The 18,811-nt window shown below is 38.3% G+C and overlaps 1 protein-coding gene and 1 long non-coding RNA gene across 2 annotated transcripts in view; one reads left to right on the top strand and one right to left on the bottom strand.

Annotated features, from left to right (window-relative positions):
- Window positions 1-18,328, bottom strand: part of alph (protein phosphatase alphabet) — a 30,418-nt gene extending 12,090 nt beyond the window's left edge. Inside the window, exons 1-3 of the mRNA XM_034977971.2 lie at window positions 17,151-18,328; window positions 13,403-13,520; window positions 250-370 (exon numbers count right to left, since the gene is read on the bottom strand). Coding sequence (XP_034833862.1) covers window positions 250-370; window positions 13,403-13,520; window positions 17,151-17,963 — 1,052 coding nt within the window. The 5' untranslated portion in view covers window positions 17,964-18,328. The remainder of the gene's footprint in view (window positions 1-249; window positions 371-13,402; window positions 13,521-17,150) is intronic.
- LOC138403567 (uncharacterized) overlaps window positions 1-18,811 on the top strand; it is a 161,167-nt gene that overhangs the window by 110,799 nt on the left and 31,557 nt on the right. The window lies entirely within an intron of this gene.

Genomic DNA, 18,811 nt, shown 5'->3' with positions numbered 1-18,811 from the left:
TAAACGACTAATATTCCCCTTTCCTCTCCAACTAAGCGTCAAGCTTGTGCTAGGAGTAGGCACGACAATAGTGCAACGGGCGGGGTTTGAATCGTCAACCTTTCGGTTTTCAGTCCACTCCTTTACCAGTTGAACTATTGAGGCTCTTAAAGCTTGGGAATGAGTTGCTGTAACACCTTTGACCCTCACCTTCGTCTAGTCGCCCCCTCCGCTGTCCGCTCAAGATCTAGATCTAGTCTCTGTACTCACTTGGCAGCCAAGCCTCCTCCGGGCGGCAGTCCTGGGATGTTCTCCTGCACGAGCTGCTTGAGGACATTGGAGAAGTGGCTGCAAGTGTCCTCCTCCTGAACGCCTGTTTGCTCGATCAGCGCTGAAAATTATAAATGGATTCTTCAATTTCTGCGCCGGATTTTTGAAAATTTTAACCCCTAAGGCGGTAAAACATGGGTTCGAAATTTGTGCTGTCCCCTAAACGTAAGCTAGTGTAATAAAGCTTTGAGAAGTCAATAAAGACTATAAGCATCGAATCCATACTAATATTATAAATGTGAAAGTGTTTCCGTCTATCTGTCTGTCTGCTAGCCTTTCACGGCTCATCCGTTCAACCGATTTTGATGAAATTTGGTACAGCGATAGCTTGCATACCGGGGAAGGACATAAGCTACTTTTTATCCCGGAAAACCAAAGAGTTTCCCCGGGATTTAAAAACCAAAATCCACGCGTATGAAGTCGCGGGCATGCTCTAGTCTAAATATATAAAATGAAAAGGTGACTGACTGACTGACTGATCTATCAACGCACAGCTAAAACTACTCGACGGATCGAGCTGAAATTTGGCATGCAGATAGCTATTGTGACGTAGGCATCCGCTAAGAAAGGATGTTTGAAAATTCAACCCCTAAGGGGGTGAAATGGGGGTTTAAAATTTGTGTAGTCCACACGTATTTGTGTAAGTCGCGAGCATAAGCTAGTAATAGATGAATGTCTATAAAAGAAGGAAACTGTATTTCTCGTGCTAGTTTTGTAGTGCATTCTACAATAACGGTTTGTGGGTGGCCTGCTATAGAAGCGTATATGTGACGTCAGAACTCCTCCGCGTTAACTGGGCCGTCTTTACAAACGGAGGATTAAAAATATACATTAAATATAGGATACATAAAATAGCAACTATAGCACCGGCACGTGCTGAGGAAATATTGTCCTTGTAACATACTTAAACCAAAAGTTTTATGCCGAGATCTAAAGAGCGTAATTACTTCGACTTTTTTTATCCGACTACGGCAAAGCCAAAAGGAAGCCTCCCATCAGACCAGACCAGAGAAATTATAAAGTTACAAACCCCTGCCGGGAATCGAACCCGGGACCTCCCACTAACAAGACCACCTCCGCTTACCACTGCAAGGAGGTCGTCAATAGTCCAACTGGTGGTGTAAGAACAGACCGTTTGACCTCTCGGAATTCAGTCCACTTGTTAACTGTTGTGTTATTGAGGCTTTGCTTAACGTCTTCTCTACATAGTATAAAATAAAGTCGCTTCCCACTGTCTGTATGTATGTATGAACGCGTAGATCTTTTAAACCACGCAACGGATTTTAATGCGGGTTTTACCAACAGATAGAGTGATTCAAGAGGAAGGTTTATAGGTATAGTTTAATTCTCATAAAATTAGAAATCCCTAGAGAAATTTAAATAATGTGAATTAGGTCGAAAAATAATCCTCTCATTTGAGAGTTTCCGAGGCAATGACACCTCAATGACATCACATTAGTATCTACATTGCATTGCACCCATGCGAAGCCGGGGCGGGTCGCTAGTTGAATTACATAACAAACAATAATTATTCTCAAATCTCAGTCTCACAATCACAACGAAATCTAGCCAAGAGCGATATAAAAGTAAGTATCTATTCGTATTGAATATCACAGTTTATCATTTACATATATAGTTACGTCATGTCAGATTACTTTTGATTACTGATAAAACTTTATTAATAGATATTATGTACGTTATAATAAATTATTATTATATTAGTCGCTTGGTATATTTTAGTATATTTATGTTGTAGTATATTTATACTAGCTTATGCTCGCGACTTCGTCCACGAGGACTACACAAATTTCAAACCCCTATTTCACCCCCTTAGGCATTGAATTTTCAAAAATCCTTTCTTAGTGGATGTCCACGTCATAATAGCTATCTGCATGCCAAATTTCAGCCAAATCCGTTTAGTAGTTTGAGTTGTGCGTTGATAGATCAGTCAGTCAGTCAGTCAGTCAGTCAGTCAGTCAGTCAGTCAGTCACCTTTTCGTTTTATATATATTTAGATTTAAGATGTATGAACTCAAAATTTTCTCCTGTTTCATTTGAAACCCCAGTAGATTCGATAGCAAAAAAAAAATTGAGACCCCCCACTTTTTTGGGTGCAATATCTGCCATATCAATTTTGTTCATTTAAAATGTAGCCTATGTCACCCAGACTATAATAACAAATCGATTGACATCTCATTCATCAAAATCGGTTCAGTAGTTTAAGCGCCACGTTGGAACACATATAAATAGACTGTTAAATACATAACCCTTCTTTTTGCCTTTACCGTAGTCGGATAAAAATACGAGACGTGTCGATTTTATCAAAATCAGTTAATTTGGTGTTAAAAGATTTCATGTACAGATTTCGACACATCGAGCTTAGCACTGTCAAGGCTAACTTAAATGTTAAATCAAGGTTGAAAGGTCTCCAAAAATCTGAGAATAAGTAACCTTTTGGTAAACACATTTAGTTAAATTGATCCTTATTCTAGAAACATTTAAGTTCATATTTCAAAGGATCAACAGTTTCGTGATTAGAGTACGTTTTCGGAACAGTAATATATAAAAGTTGGTGTATTAATACATTTTTTGGTTGTACGATAGGGTGACCATCTGATACGGAGAAAGCCAGGACAGATTTGATATGTCTACTGAAAACCTGTAGGAACCTGTTTTTTTTTAGTAACTCAGTAGGTACAGTAATTCAATCTAATCTAATCCTAATCCATACATACTTAACATTGTAAATGCGAAATGTAACATTTTCACGCGTCATCAGTAGGTCGATTTAGTAAAACCTGCATCAGTCATTATTACAATCTCAATTGTTGTGATTGGCTGAATTTGTGCGATTCTTGTTGCAACAATGCATGGTAGCCAATAGTGAGCGAGCGTCAACCAATCAGAGGTGATTGCGATCGTGACTTTGTAGCTGTCATTGTACCGCAATCGAGAAGCCGTTTGACCGATTTTGACGTAATTTGGTACAGAGATTGCATCCCAAGGACGGACATCAAATCTGGATAATCAAAGAGTTCAGTAGTTCCAGAGATTACTTCCTACAAACAAACTTACAAACTTTACCTCTATATAATATTAGTATAGATTAAGTGGCCATAGCAATTCTTCAAAGGTCATCCATTAATTGGCTTCATTAATAAATTAATTAAATAATTATCTAAAAGAATAAGATTGGTATTGATTCTGAGCACAACTAAATTTTAGAGCATTCGCATCCTCTTTCTTACTAATAGAACAAGAAAAGGACAGACATAGTTTGACAATTTAAGTTTTATTTAGAGCCGTCAAACCTCGTGACTTTAGCTGCCAGTCGCGAGCATATCGTTTAAATTTGTAGCGTGCACTAAAATTTAGGGTCTTTAAATGTAAAATTCATGTTCCGTCCTTTTTTAGCAATATTAAAAAGAAAAGGATGCAGATACTCTAAATTCACTTTAGCGAAAAACATCAGAATCAGCGCCATTATATAACTTATTTTTGCTTACGAAGCCCCATTGATTAGTATGTCGGTACTAATAACATAATCATGTACATACAACCTCTGACTTTGATTTAATTGAGACGCATGAAATCACTAATAGGATCGATAGCCTGTCATTGATATAAAAAACCAAGATACTAAGTTCAGAAATCTCGTAAATGTGTGATTATACAATCGGTTCATAACTGATTTTTTGTTTTAAATCACTGACTGACTGAATTCGTAATATTTTTACATACATATAAAAATTTGGGGACCGGATTCTACCCTTATCCCTGATCGCCATTGACCACTAAGCGACGCTTCACTATTTTCTCTAGCGCCGAACTGTCAGATATGTCTATAAGCCAGTCTAAGCGACTGTTCAAGCCATCTAGTAGCAACACAAACATTATCGAAACTATGTATTTACTTTCAAAGGCCAATATATACAATGAGGCTCTTTAACCTCTGAATTCAGATGTCATTATTAATAGAATCAGATTCAAATCTATCAGCCGTACTCAGAGTGGCTTAATCGTTACTTAAGTTTAGTTAAAACGAGACAGCTATATCTCTCACATACATCTGTCTCTGAGTACGGCTGTAAGACAAATACGTTGTTCAGTACTAATTATACTTCAGAGATAATTAGAATAATGAAAACTGCGTAAAAAATAACAAAACTAGTGCAAATTTATCTGTAATTGGCCATACTTCTGTAATTAGCACTTAAGTAACTTATTGTATTATTTCGCTGTTGATTTTCCTATAATAAATTTAAAAAAAATAAAAAAAATCATTTGTAGCATTTTTTTCACGTACAATTTTACTGCAATTGGCCGTTCAGATAATGTACATATAATATCTTGGGTGTTATATATCAATGGAGGCAACCAAAGGATTACCCTTGCATGCGTCATAAGGCTTCGGCCGCATATAAATTAAAGCGCAAATTTTGTTCCATCACCATTCGCTAATGAATCACCGTATCGAGCGCACGTTCATTGCTTTAACCCTTTGAATATATTAACCAAAAAAAAAACTAATATTCCAATTCCAAAAACTAAAAGGGCAAGGACTAAAGCAATGAAACTAACGTTCAGTTTGTAACAAATTTTTAATTTAATAAAAAGTAAATATATTAAGTAATAACAATGTAAATATTTTTTACTCTCTGATTTACATAAACACTAAATATAAGTTAACTATTTATTATTTATATAACTTTATAATAAGTAATGAGTAAATTTTTTTGTAATACAAAGTTCTAAATATAAGTACCTAACGTTGTAAAGACTATCACAAGGAGTTGCTTTATTTTTACAAAATGTCTTTTATTTGGAAGGTTATAATCTAATTAATAGTTACGAGAAAATGTAAATATATTTTATACATTAAAGAGGGGCAGTATGGGTTTACATACAGGCTTCTATATGCAGAGCCACGGCCGGGCTTAACAGGCGACCAAACACTTCTTTCAATAATAACCAATTGCATCAGTTTAACATTGTCAATACAGACTGGAAAATCATCGATATTTGAAAATCGATTCTGGACTGTCAATTTTGCATTACTAACGGCCGCACTCAGATTAGCTTAATCGTTAGGCATGAATTAGTATGGATAAGGAATGCCTTAAGTAACGATTAAGCGACTCTGAGTAAGGCTGTAAGAGTGGGCAAATATGGGCAGCTTGAAGCAGTCATGACGAACTGCTTCAAGCGAACTACAATCTGCCTTTCAATGACACACACCGAAGCCACTTGGCAATCATGAGCACTCTGTAAGGTTGACAGAGTTCCAGCATCAAAACACAATAACGTTAGAGAAAAATGGATCTGAAGTTCCTTAGTTTGAAATCAAAAATTCAGTACCTTCGATTTTAATTTCACAACTTTTCCGTTTGGACCGTTGGCTATAGATGTATGGAGAAACTTGAGCTTTAAAACAAGGCAGTTAGTGTCAATTTTACTTTGACGCTAAAATGTTTCGACACTCGAATTTTATCAACGTTGACGGTAAAATCTGAGGCTACTGTTTTGTCGCCTGTCACGCCACACTAGCGGCAGGATACAAGGAAGAAAATTTATTTCAAACGTTTTCTATACTATAGAAGACTATTTCGTACAAAATAGAAAGAAGTGCCAAAAATACGACAAAGTGATAGCTTTCCTATGCTGCCGCTAATGCGAAAAGGCTGTGGCCCAGCGTAATTCTAACATCGAAAGCTGTAACCGAACCGGTTGTACTCGTACCTACTCATATCTGACTGTAGTAGGGGCATTTGATTACATCTCATTGGGAAATCCTAACATAGTAAGTAGTTATATCACTGATATGAAGGTCAAGACGTTAATATCGTTCATGGAAAAAATTAAAAACATTGGTTTTTAGTTTATTGGTCCATGAATTTATTGGTACCTACGTAAAATAAGTTTTCGTTTTACAAGATCTTCAAAAAATTTTGAAAAATCCAATACCCTATCCATGCAGGAAACGCAACTGTATTAGTCTTGCAATTTAATAATAACTTTTATAGTATACACGACTCCTTAATTACCATAAAAATTACAAAAGCGAATACAGGAAAGTTTTATTCGTTTAAAGTGTAACCTGTAACCCTTTTTACTTTAACAAAGTTATTAAAACTTTTTGTTTTGGAAATATGAACAAAATGTGTGGACACCCTATACTTTGGGTGTCTACGACTACGATATTCGATTTTTTCACGAACGAATACGCTACGAAGAACGAAGCGGCATGGCAATCCCGCGCGTGACATTTGCGCTAACAATATTTTGACAAATTTTATTGCTATTTTTAGTGTTCCGTACCTCAAAAGGAAAAACGGAATCCTTATAGGATCACTTTGTTGTCTGTCTGTCTGTCGGTCTGCCAAGAAACCTACAGGGTACTCCCCGTTGACCTAGAATCATGAAGTTTGGCAGGTAGCTAGGTAGGTCTTTTAGCAGACATTGGGGCCGATTCTCTAGTACACAATCTCTAAACTAAACTAAATTAACAGGTCTAAATCTAGTGCTTTCCTTTTCCGCAAGCAACATTATGAAAGGGATAGCAATAGATTTAGACGTGATATTTTAGTTTAGTTTAGAGATTGTGTACAAAGGAATTAGCCACATTGGCCCCGATTCTCTAGTCTCTCTCTAAACTAAATTTAGAGTATCTGCATCCTTTTCTTTTTACTAATGCTAAAAAAGGAACGGAACATGACTTTCACATTTAAAGACTCTAAATTTTAGTGCACAATACAAATTTAAACGGTAGGTTCGCGAGTGCGTGCTAAAATCACGGGTTTTACCATCTCAAAATTAAATTTAGAAATGTCAAACTGCTTCTGTCCTTTTCATATTACAATAGTAAGAAGAGGGCGCGAATACTCTAAAATTAGGTTGTGCTTAGAATCGGTGCCTTTATGGCAAAAATCTGAAAACCGTTAATTTGTGGTTACATACATCACACACAAAAAAATTAAATTGTGGTCATGAACTAATAATTAGTATTTTCAGTTTTCGAAGTAAGATAACTATATCAAGTGGGGTATCATATGAAAGGGCTTCACCTGTACATTTTAAAACAGATTTTTATTTATTTTTATGCATCATAGTTTTTGAATTATCGTGCAAAATGTTGAAAAAATACGACTGTAGCACGGAAACCTCGGTGCGCGAGCCTGACTCGCACTTAGCCGATTTTTTAATTGATATTTTAGGAAAATCAATTTAAATTTTTTAACCTGCATTTAAACGTGTTAAGTATCGAATTCTGACTAAGCAAACTTTTTATGGTAATTAAATATGTATAGTGTATTTAGTAAACTGCAAAAATATGAGAAATCATTTGCAAGATATAACTACTCACATGACTAACATCCGGTTTTGGTAAATGACTGCAAATGCGATTCTGATTTCTTACCGTCTATTACTAACTATGTAGTTTTATTTTCAAACTACAACAAAGTTTGTGTAAATCATTTCAAATAATATCTACTTTTTTTTACTTAGTTTTAACTTTTACTTAGGTATTTAAATCCAATATTTCAAATAAAATTTGTTTAAATTTGTAGCGTGCACTAAAATTTAGTCTTTAAATGTAAAATTCATATTCCATCCCTTTTTAGCAATTTTAAAAAGAAAAAGATGTAGATACTCTAAATTTAGTTAAGAGAAAGACAACAGAAACGGTGCCATCAAGATTCAAAAAAGGGTGTATCTTAATTTTGACATAATATTATGTTACACACAAACTTTTGTTGAAGCTAGTGCATAGGCAAGATGTAATTAATTGTGAAAAATTTACGAAGTAAAACCAGTAAAACCCAAGAATCAAAGAAACAACCAGGGCTATTAAACAAACCAAATGGCACCGACTCAGTGGTGCTTTAGCACCAATGCAACCTCAGTGACGTCTGGATTTCAAACAGGTCGTTCATTAGTATCTAAGAGGTGGCGCTGATTTATTTGGTTCCAAAACCGTGAAAAATTTTGTTCCCTTGACCATATCTTGTCATTTATATCGATGTTTTTATCCAATCTAAAGTTAAAGCGTGCAGTCAGTTACCAAACAACCCTTTATTCAAACTAATAACTAAACACACGTAAAAATATATTATAACAAAAAAATAACTGATTTACTTAAAGTACCTAATAATAATATCTGGTAAGTGGTAACTTATGACATATTTGTACTAAACAAGATAAACATGAAACACATTGGGGCTGATTCTCTTGTACACAATATCTAATCTAAACTAAAATGACACGTCTAAATCTATTGATATCCCTGTTCTTATGTTGCTTGCGGAAAAGGATAGCACTAGATTTAGACCTTTTAATTTAATTTAGTTTAAAGATTGTGTACAAAAGAATCAGCCCCATTTAGCTACATGAAAGGAATTGTTATCGTCACGAATATACAAATACTACTACTTTATCTATGAATCACTTGGTAATGAATTTTCAAAAACCCTTTCTTAGCGAATGCCTACGTTGTAATAGCTATCTGCATGCCAAATTCCAGCCCGATCCGTCCAGTAGTTTGAGCTGTGCGTTGATAGATCAGTCAGTCATTCAGTCAGTCAGACAGTCAGTCACCTTTTACTTTTATATATTTAGATATTAAAATATACCGAGCGACAGATAATCGTTTTTACTATATTCTAGCTTTCATAAAGATCAGTAGTCAGGTTTTAATTTTGAACTTTTTTTTATTTATTCAGATACAAGTTAGCCCTTGACTGCAATCTCACTTGGTGGTAAGTGATGATGCAGTCTAAGATGATAGCGGGCTAACCTGGAAGGGGTATGGCAGTTTTTATTAAACCCATACCCCTTTGGTTTCTACACGGCATCGTACCGGAACGCTAAATCGCTTGGCGGCACGGCTTTGCCGGTAGGGTGGTACTTTATCTTGTAATGTTGAAGTTACTTGTTTAAAGTTTGCGACTTCTATTTTGGAATGAGTAGTGAGAAACGCACCTTCTATGCTTTGTCGTTCACTGTAAGATTGCCATTGCTGTATTAGTTTCCCCACAAAGTAAAATCCAATCCACAAACATTACGAGGTAAACCGCACTGCAACGCGTCTAATTACAATAACCATTCAAGTTTAAACATAGAAGTTAGAACACACATAACGTAGGGTTCCGTAGGACTCAAAACGGCTTGAATAGAATCCAGAGCCGTAAGGCCAATTAAAAAAGTGGTCGAGCGTAAAAATCGAACGTTTTATAAGTCCCGCAAATTACTATTGCGCTGGAACCATGTCTCATTAACATCGAATTCGGCTGACGTCATTTCCACGTCAGCCGAAATAAAAATATACCATCAGCTCGAAACTTCAGTCTAGTGCTGACGTCACTAAAATGGCGGCCACGCGTATTAGCAATTTGCATAAAACTTATAGGGTTCCGTAGGACTCAAAAGGGCTTGAATAGAACCCAGAGCCGTAAAGCCAATTAAAAAAGTAGTCGTGCGTGAAAATTAAACGGTTTACCATAAACAAGAATATCGCTTACAAACTGCTGTGCTAAACGAGACTACAAAGCGACAAGGCTCACTTGGCACTTGAATGACATTGACAGGGGGGCGCTGTTGGAGAACAAAGGCTGAGAATATTCAAACAAGAACAAGGGAAACACTTGACAGCAACGTTAGTTCCGATTTTCGCCACGCGCCAAGGTAGCCTTGTCGCACTGTACAGTACCTGGCAGATTGTACATCGACCTTTAGAAAGCGATGGCGGTTTTTTGTCTCAGTCGTTGAGACCGACAAAACGTCACATATATAGGTATGAGTGACAGAGACAACGTTCTACGAAGCCGAACTCTCTTCCTAAAGGTCAATATACATTATTTCCTGCTGGCTACTGTATGCATTCTAATTGAATTTCGATTTTGTTTTTGTTTTTTGAAAATGGTACCTCAAAACGGTTAACAGAGACAATACGGTATATGACAACTAGTCAAATCAGTAACTTTTTATCAAACGTCAAAACGCGCGCTTAGTATGCGAGATTCTATGAAATACCGGTGTGTGACGTCACAATCATTTGACGTGCTTTTTTAGTTTATTCGATAATTAAAAATGGTTATTACACTTAAAACCAACAAAGGACGTAGATTTTACGTATTTTGGAAGACCCTCTATTTAATAATCACTGAGAAATAATTTATTTTTGATATAGTCAAATACCCAATTGTATGGGATTAGTGATAACGTAACAGAGAGAGCGCTAAACTAACTGTTAAGAGTAGGTATAGTAGGTATAGTAGGGAAATATTATCCATTAAGAGTAGGTATAGTAGGGAAATATTATCCACTAGATGACTTCAACAACTTCGTTCGCGTGGATTTAGTTTTTTTTTTAATCCCTGATTTTCCCTATATCTATATTATATACCTTTCGTCAAAACCGGTTGATCGGATGGGCCGTGAAAAGCTAGCAGACAGACAGACGCATTTATAATATTAGTATGTATGACTTGGTACCGAAAACACCACAGCCGAGAAGCGAAACCATATCACGTAAAATCTTTTCTTTTGTATAGATACCTAGTATCACATAAAACGTAAATCATAAAAGCTATCGTGTGTGTATAGTTTATAGATGTCACAGCCGACACGCACACTTTCAACAGTTGAAGACATGCAATGCGTCTACAGACAGCCACAACGTTTATATTTTAGTATATATCGTTTGACATTATGTAGAGGCACAGAGAAGCTGTGATAGCGTAGTGGTTAGGACGTCCGCCTCCTAATCGGAGGTCGGGGGTTCGATCGCGGGTGCACCTCTAACTTTTCAGAGTTATGTGCGTTTTACGTAATCAAATATCACTTGCTTTAACGGTGAAGGAAACATCGTGAGGAAACCTGCATGCCTGAGAGTTCCCCATAATGTTCTCAAAGGTGTGTGAAGTCTGGCAATCCGCACTTGGCCAGCGTGGTATGACAAAGTGGATAGGATATTACAAAAGCAAAATAAAAAACGACTTTAAAACAACGAACTTTGGGTCCACTTCACTCTGACATTATAGTGTTTCGAACTTTTTTTTTTTTATTCAGATACAAGTTAGCCCTTGACTGCAATCTCACCTGGTGGTAAGTGATGATCCAGTCTAAGATGATAGCGGGCTAAACTGGAAGGGGTATGGCAGTTTTTATTAAAACCCATACCCCTTTGGTTTCTACACGGCATCGTACCGGAACGCTAAATCGCTTGGCGGCACGGCTTTGCCGGTAGGGGTGGTAACTAGCCACGGCCGAAGCCTCCCACCAGACAAAACTCGAAATTTATCAACGTTTGCGAAATGTACGAACTCTTACTAAACCTCCTAGTAGTTTTCGTCACAAACGTAAAACGTAATAAAGAATAACGACCTTCCCGTAGATCGTAAGCCGATAAGAGCCGCATTGATTATATTTTTTATTATCACAATCTGACTCACCAGCCACCGCGGCGCGCTAAACAGCGCACTTTTAAGGAAACCTTATAAATATAATCCATAATAAGAAAGAAAGAAAAGACGTTTATTTACAAAACTGTGCCACACATCACATCTTATAACTAAGAGCTGGTTATTCCGGCGCTTCTTCCACCTGAGCATAAGCCCAATGCGCTTCAAGCAAAAGAAGCGCCGGAACAAACTGTCATGTGTGGCACAACCCGAAAAAGCGTCCCAGCTCTGCATTATGCTATATGCCTTGTTGCACAAGAGCATACAGCGCTGATTTTCAGCTATTACCCTGAACCGATAATAATATCTATAATTATTTAAAGTACATACTGCTAAAGACAGCGTAAATCGTAATTGATCCCTATATTTATTAAAAATCTCAGCGGGTTGCGATGCTGCAGTGGCAATGGGCAGGCATATGGTTTGAAGAACCGACAGATGTTGGGACCCCAAGAGAGCAGGGCATTGGTTTGAGGAACCGACACATGTTGGGGTCCCAAGAGAGCTGTGCTTGGAGTTTCTCTAAGTGATCATATCAGGAATGAGTAAATTCGTAGGAGAACCAGAGTAACCGTCATAGCTCAACGGGTTGCGAAGCTGCAGTGGCAATGGGCTGAAATGGTGACGTCGCACGGAAAGCACAGCATTGGGAAACCGCCACTAGGTGGACAGACGACATCCAACGAGTCGCATGGCACCGCGGGATTCAGAAGGTGCAAAACCGTGGCGTGTGGAAGTCCCTACGAGAGACCTATGTCCACTGTCCAGCACTGTCCAGCAGTGGACGTCTACCTACCTACTTTATCCTTCTAGTCCTAGATCTTGATTTAATAAGTATGCTAATATGCTACAAGTGTTTTATGGTGATGCTATAAACATTGATCAGCCTACGACATCGCTGTTCTGTCTGTTGGTCTGTCTGTCGGTCGGTCTGTGTGTCTGTGTGTGGGCCCGTGTGGCGGTGGGCGCAGAGCAGGCATGCAGTAGAGTAATAGCAACCTGTGAGGCGCGCGCGCAGTATTTCGTCCATCTCACGATACAATGCTCATCCATGTTTATAGTTCTTGTAATTCATGAAGGCGAGTGAACTCTACTTGTGGTTACGTCGTTTACGCACACTTACATTGCGTAAGTGTGCGTGCATGTTGGACCAATCAGCCGCGAGCAAGCGCTCGCAACAACACACATTTAGGCTGAAATCTATAAAGCACACTTTGACTTTGCTCAGACTTAAGACTGAGTTAAAACTAGACAGATTTATGTGAGAGATACAGCTCTGTCTCGTTTTAACTCTGTCTTAAGTCTAAGCTAAGTCAGAGTGCGCTCTATAGATCTCAAGACAGACACAAGCATGAGCCACTCGGCCACGTGAAGTGCAAAAACTATACGCGTCTTAAGACGATTATAAACTAGCTAGCTACTTTAACCTGAGTCTTATAGATTCCGATTACAAAGAAGTACATACAGTTATTATGTTACAAGTGTTACAGATACTATAAACATTGATCAGCCAACGACATCGCTGTTATCTGTCTGTTGGTCTGTCTGTCGGTCGGTCTGTGTGTCTGTCTGTGTGTGGGCCCGTGTGTGGGCGGTGGGCGCGGAGCAGGCATGCAGTAGAGAGTAATAGCAACCTGTGAGGCGCGCACGCAGCGTCTCGTCCAGCTCGCGGTCTGCGCGCTGCGCGTCGGCGCTGGGCTTGGGCGCGGCGGGGAACACCACCAGCACGATGCTCATGTTGTCTTTACTGCCCTGGAATAAATACAACGGGTCATAAGGCGGGCCGCACAGCGTATCGTCCATGATATAGGCAGATTACACCTACCGAGTAGTGAAGCAAAACAGTAAAATATCACTCGGCCGAGACTGTGCTGTGGCTGAGAAATTGCGGCGAAATTGCACTCGTTAAAGTGTTTATACCAACCGAGTACTCGGCCGAGGACACTGACTCGCCACTGTACTCGGTAGGTGTAATCTGCCCATTAAGGTGACATGGCTTCGCAAAGGCGAATGTATTGAAAAGTCTGGGCCGCCCGAGCGCACATTTGTTGCACGCTTTTATAAATATTTATATTTAAAATTCTATGTGCTCTGTTATCATAAAATAATACCGTAATCCCTTAGTGTATTAAACGTTGAACGTAAATACGAAATTTCTTTGAAATTGGTTTTATATCAATCAAATAAAACTGGTTTTTCTCCTGTAATAGTCATGTAAAAATTTTGGGGAAACTTTGCGATTTTTACCCCGGTTGCCATCTCGACCCGTCGCGGACTATAGCTTGCGTCCCGGAAATTGACATAAACAACTTTTTATGGCGGAAAATCAAAGAGCTCCCACAGGATTTATAAAACCTAAATCTTAGCAAAAAAACAAACAATTTATAGCAGCTGTGTCACAGTTATAGAAAACCACAATGAACGAAGCAGCCTTTGCATCGCCACAAACAAGTGACAGCAAATATAATAGGCTGACACAGTTTCTATGAATAGGGAGGGTTATACTAAAGGCTACTCCCGTTTCAATCTCTTCAATAATTTATTTAACTACTCATGCACAATGAAATCATTGATTTTAAGCCTATTTCGTTTAGCGACATATTATAATGTAGATGTTTTTCTCTAAACTAAATTTAGAGTATCTGCATCCTTTCCTTTTTATCAATGCTAAAAAGGGACAGAACATGAACTTAACATTTAAAGACTCTAAATTTTTGTGCACTCTACAAATTTAAACAGTAGGCTCGCGACTGTGCGCTAAAATCACGGGTTTTACCATCTAAAAATTAAATTAAAAACTGTTAAACTGCGTCTGTCCTTTACATATTACATTAGTAAGAAGAGGATGCGAATACTCTAAAATTAGGTTGTGCTTAGAATCAGTACCACTGATTCTGAGCACAACCTAATTAAATTAAATTTCGGAATTAAAACACATAATTCCGAAAAGTTAGAGGTGCATACCCCGGGGTACCCTCAACCTTCGATTAAAAGGCGGACGTCCTAACCACTAGGCTATCACAGCTTTTTTAAAGTAAAATTCTTACTTCAAAGAAAAATCTGTTTTTATAGGGAAAACAATTCATCTGTACCACGTTTATATCAATAGTAGGATAATTACATACTACACTAGATACTCACTACAATTAACCTATTGTTATTACTTAACTTGTTTTCTTGGGTATTACCTAAATTATAAGGTGTCCATTAGACAATAGATTTCGCTAAAGGATGCTCTCTATAGTATAAACAGTAACCTAATAACAATTACAACTTGACTAATTTTGGGTTTACCTAATGATGTAATAGCAAAAATGTTAGTTATCATTTAATTTGTCTAATCTGTAACTTGATGCATTCAAATTTCAATGTGATAAAATTGAAATAATATATACAGGGTGCAACCAGAACGCTAGCAAAAACGAAGACAGGTGTTGATTACTGATATCTACCACAAAAAAACGCAAAAAAAAAATTAAAAAATCCATCAATTTTGTAAAAGTTTACAATATATTGCAAATAAAACATCTGACTGACGCTAGAGGTCAACGAACGTTGCGTAAATAGGTCACTCAGAGTCAATACCGCGTCGTAGGTGGGGTATTGACCCGAGTTTTGCATGCTATACATTGCAGGTTTGAGAAATACTAAATCACTAAAACTATAAAATGACGCAAATGGTTATTGGCAATGGTGTTTAGGTAGTATAATAATAATGCTAAGTTTTTGCTAGCGTTCTGGTTACACCTGTATATAATTATATCAGTTTTATTTAACACATATTTTTTATTTTATTTGCTGGGATAGCTCAGTGCTTAAGACACCCTTCTATATGGGATGTCTGAGGTTCAATCCTGGTCACACACCTTTAACTATTCAGAGTTTTATGCATTTAAAGTACTTAATTAAATATATCACTTGTGTAAATAGTGAAAGAAAACATCGTGAGGAAACCTGCATGCTTGAGAGTTCTCCACAATGTTCTCAAAGGTGTGTAAAGTCTGCCAATCTTCACTTGGTCAGCGTGGTAGACTATAGCCAAAACCTTTCTCATTCTGACAGGAGAACTGTGTTCAGTAGTGGGTCAGTGATGGGTTGATCATCATGATGATGATGGGCTAAACAAAAACTGCCATAACCCTTCCAGATTCAACTGCATCGTCACAACAAAGATTGCAATCAATGACTAACTTGTTATTGAATAAAATAAAAATATTCTGGTATTAAAACATAATCCTTTTAGAAGTACTAAATGCATCATTAATTATGAAATAATGTTTAAATGTTAATTTGTTGTTTTTTACCTTAATAATTTAACCTTGAAGAAATTATGTTACCTAAGTAATCAAAATCAACTGCTATTCTAAATACAAAAGCGTCTGTCTGTCTGTTATCTTTTCACAGCCCATCTGTTTCACCAATTTTGATATTTGATACAGAAATGCAGCTAGCATCCTGGAGATAGGCTACTTTACATCCCAGAAATTCAAAGATATCCCTCAGGATTGTTTACAAACCCCAATCAATACAGATGAAGTCACAAGCATAAATCCATATCCATACTAATATTATAAATGCGAAAGTATGTCTGTCTGTCTGTCCGTCTGTCTGTCTGTCCGTCTGTCTGTCTGTCCGTCTGTCTGTCTGTCCGTCTGTCCGCTAGCCTTTAACGCCCCATCCTTTTACCGATTTTGGCAAAATTTGGTACAGAGATAGCTTGCATCCCGGGGAAGGACATAGGCTACTTTTATCCCGGAAAATCAAAAGGATCCCACAGGATTTTTAAAAACCAAATTCCACGCTGACTAAGTCGTAGGCATCATCTAGTATACTTATAATAGTACATTTTAGAGGCAAAAATATGGCTGATGTCTGTGACTTTGTAGACCTAGGTTTCTAAAATGCTTCGAACTCTTTCATTTTCTGGGTTCTTTACCTCAAAAGGAAAAACGGAACCCTTATAGGATCACTTTGTTGTCTGTCTGTCTGTCAAGAAACCTACAGGGTACTTCCAGTTGACCTAGAATCATGAAATTTGGCAGGTAGGTAGATCTTATAGTTGACATTTGGGGAAAAATCTGAAAACCATGAACGGTTAGATCACACAAAAAAAATCTCCAAAATGTTCTCAAAGGTGTGTGAAATCTGCCAATCCACACTTGGCCAGAGTGGTAGACTATGGCTAAAACCCTTCTCACTCCGGGAGAAAACCTGTGCTCTGTAGTGAGCCGGTAATGGGTTGATCATGATGATGACACTAGTATGGATTAGTATTTTAAGAGTATGCCTTAAGATAGTCATGACTTCTATGTCCAAATAACTAAATCTATTTATTAGTGGATAGACTTTAAGATCAAACTAATAATACAAGTTGATAATTACCTTATAAAGGCAGGTGTCAATGACCTGGTTCGTGATAGCCACAAGGTCATCCGTGAGCTGCAAGAGCGAGTGCACGTACGCACACAACCCTTCGTTACTCATCACATCCCACACTCCGTCACACGCCAGCACCAAGAACTCATCCTCCGAGTCTAGCCTTTCATGTACTGAAACCTCCGGTTCGGGGGACACCAGCTGCTCGCACGGACCGCGACTATAAGACTTCTTATACTCGTAGTCACCTAAAGCTCTCGATACCGCCAAACTGCCGTTGACGCGCTGTATCATGACCGATCCACCCGCTTGCACTATACGAGACTTCTCCGAAGGTAACTCCGGCTTGTGATCCCGTGTCGCGAATATAGGAACGCCGTTGCGTGCTAGAACCGCTCGGGAGTCGCCACAGTTAGCGATATAAATCTGCTTGGGGGACACAAACGCGCAGACCGCTGTAGAACCTGATTTCTCCTTCCCGTTCGATAGCTCTGGCAGCTCGCGCATCTTCTGGTCTAGATCTAGGAACCCGGCGCGTATCGCCTCCGCTATATCCTCGCGCCTGAACTCCTCGGTTTGTAAGATACACTCGAGGAGGTTGCTCGCGCAATGCGCGGACACGCGAGCCCCCGCGTGTCCGTCGAACACGGCGAAATACGACCAGTCGGATAACGTTCCGTTTAGAGTGAGTTGCGCGTGATGAGCGTCCTCCATCTCCACGCGCCAGCCCTGCATCGAGGCCACGCCGTACCGGAGACCGTTTCCCTCTCCACTCTCATTGTACTTCTTCGTCTCGGGCTTGTTCAAAAAGGCCCCCATGCTGAGTCCTTCTGTACGGTTACGCTATTCGCACATAGTTCCCACACCATCAGGCACATAAGCAAAACACGCTAAACGCAAAGATGAGCATCACTGAACCTTACACCGAAGATACGATCTCGTCTCACAGGCAAACTACCAATTTGTTCCACTGAACTGTTCTTCTGAACTGTTTCGAGCGATGGTTTTAAACTTTAATCAGGTTTTAAGTTCTACGTAATTGGTTTAATTCTTGATGTTGCGTCGGATTTGGTGACAAATCGTGCTTTTTACGGAATCGTAAAACGAAAAAGCAACTCAAAAGAATGAATGGCGGACATAAATAGTAGTTGTCTATGGCTCATTATTAATAAATTCGGTAGGGATGGGTAAGACGGGTAAGCCTGGTACAATTTTCTTTGGATTGGCAAAATAATGTGGGGATAAAATAATAGCTAATATGTCCAGCTGTGGACGACTATCGGTTGATGATGACGATTTAGTGATGAATTGAGGACTGAGGTAAGTGCAAAGAGTATAATAAGGGTAAGTGCTTTTTTACAACACTGTGGAAAAAGGTTGGGCAACAAGCTTCCGGAACATATTTCTGCATCAGGTTTCATCAACAAGTTTCCATAACAAGTTACATCAACAAGTTTCGGCAACAAGATTTGTCAGCAACTTTCCTCAACAAGTTTCTTCCACAAGTTTCAGTAACAAGTTTTGCCAACAAGTTTCAGCAAAAAGTTTCGTCAACAAGTTTCTGCCTTATGATATAACTATTATCCAAAGAAATTTTAAAAGAATTAGTAACTAGGTACTTTTAAACGCATGATAATTATCATATCTCAGCATAGACTTATTAATCT

Source organism: Maniola hyperantus, chromosome 18 (genome assembly GCF_902806685.2).
Source record: "Maniola hyperantus chromosome 18, iAphHyp1.2, whole genome shotgun sequence".
In the NCBI taxonomy this organism is placed as follows: Eukaryota; Metazoa; Arthropoda; class Insecta; order Lepidoptera; family Nymphalidae; genus Maniola; species Maniola hyperantus.
This window is presented reverse-complemented; position numbering and strand designations above follow the sequence as displayed.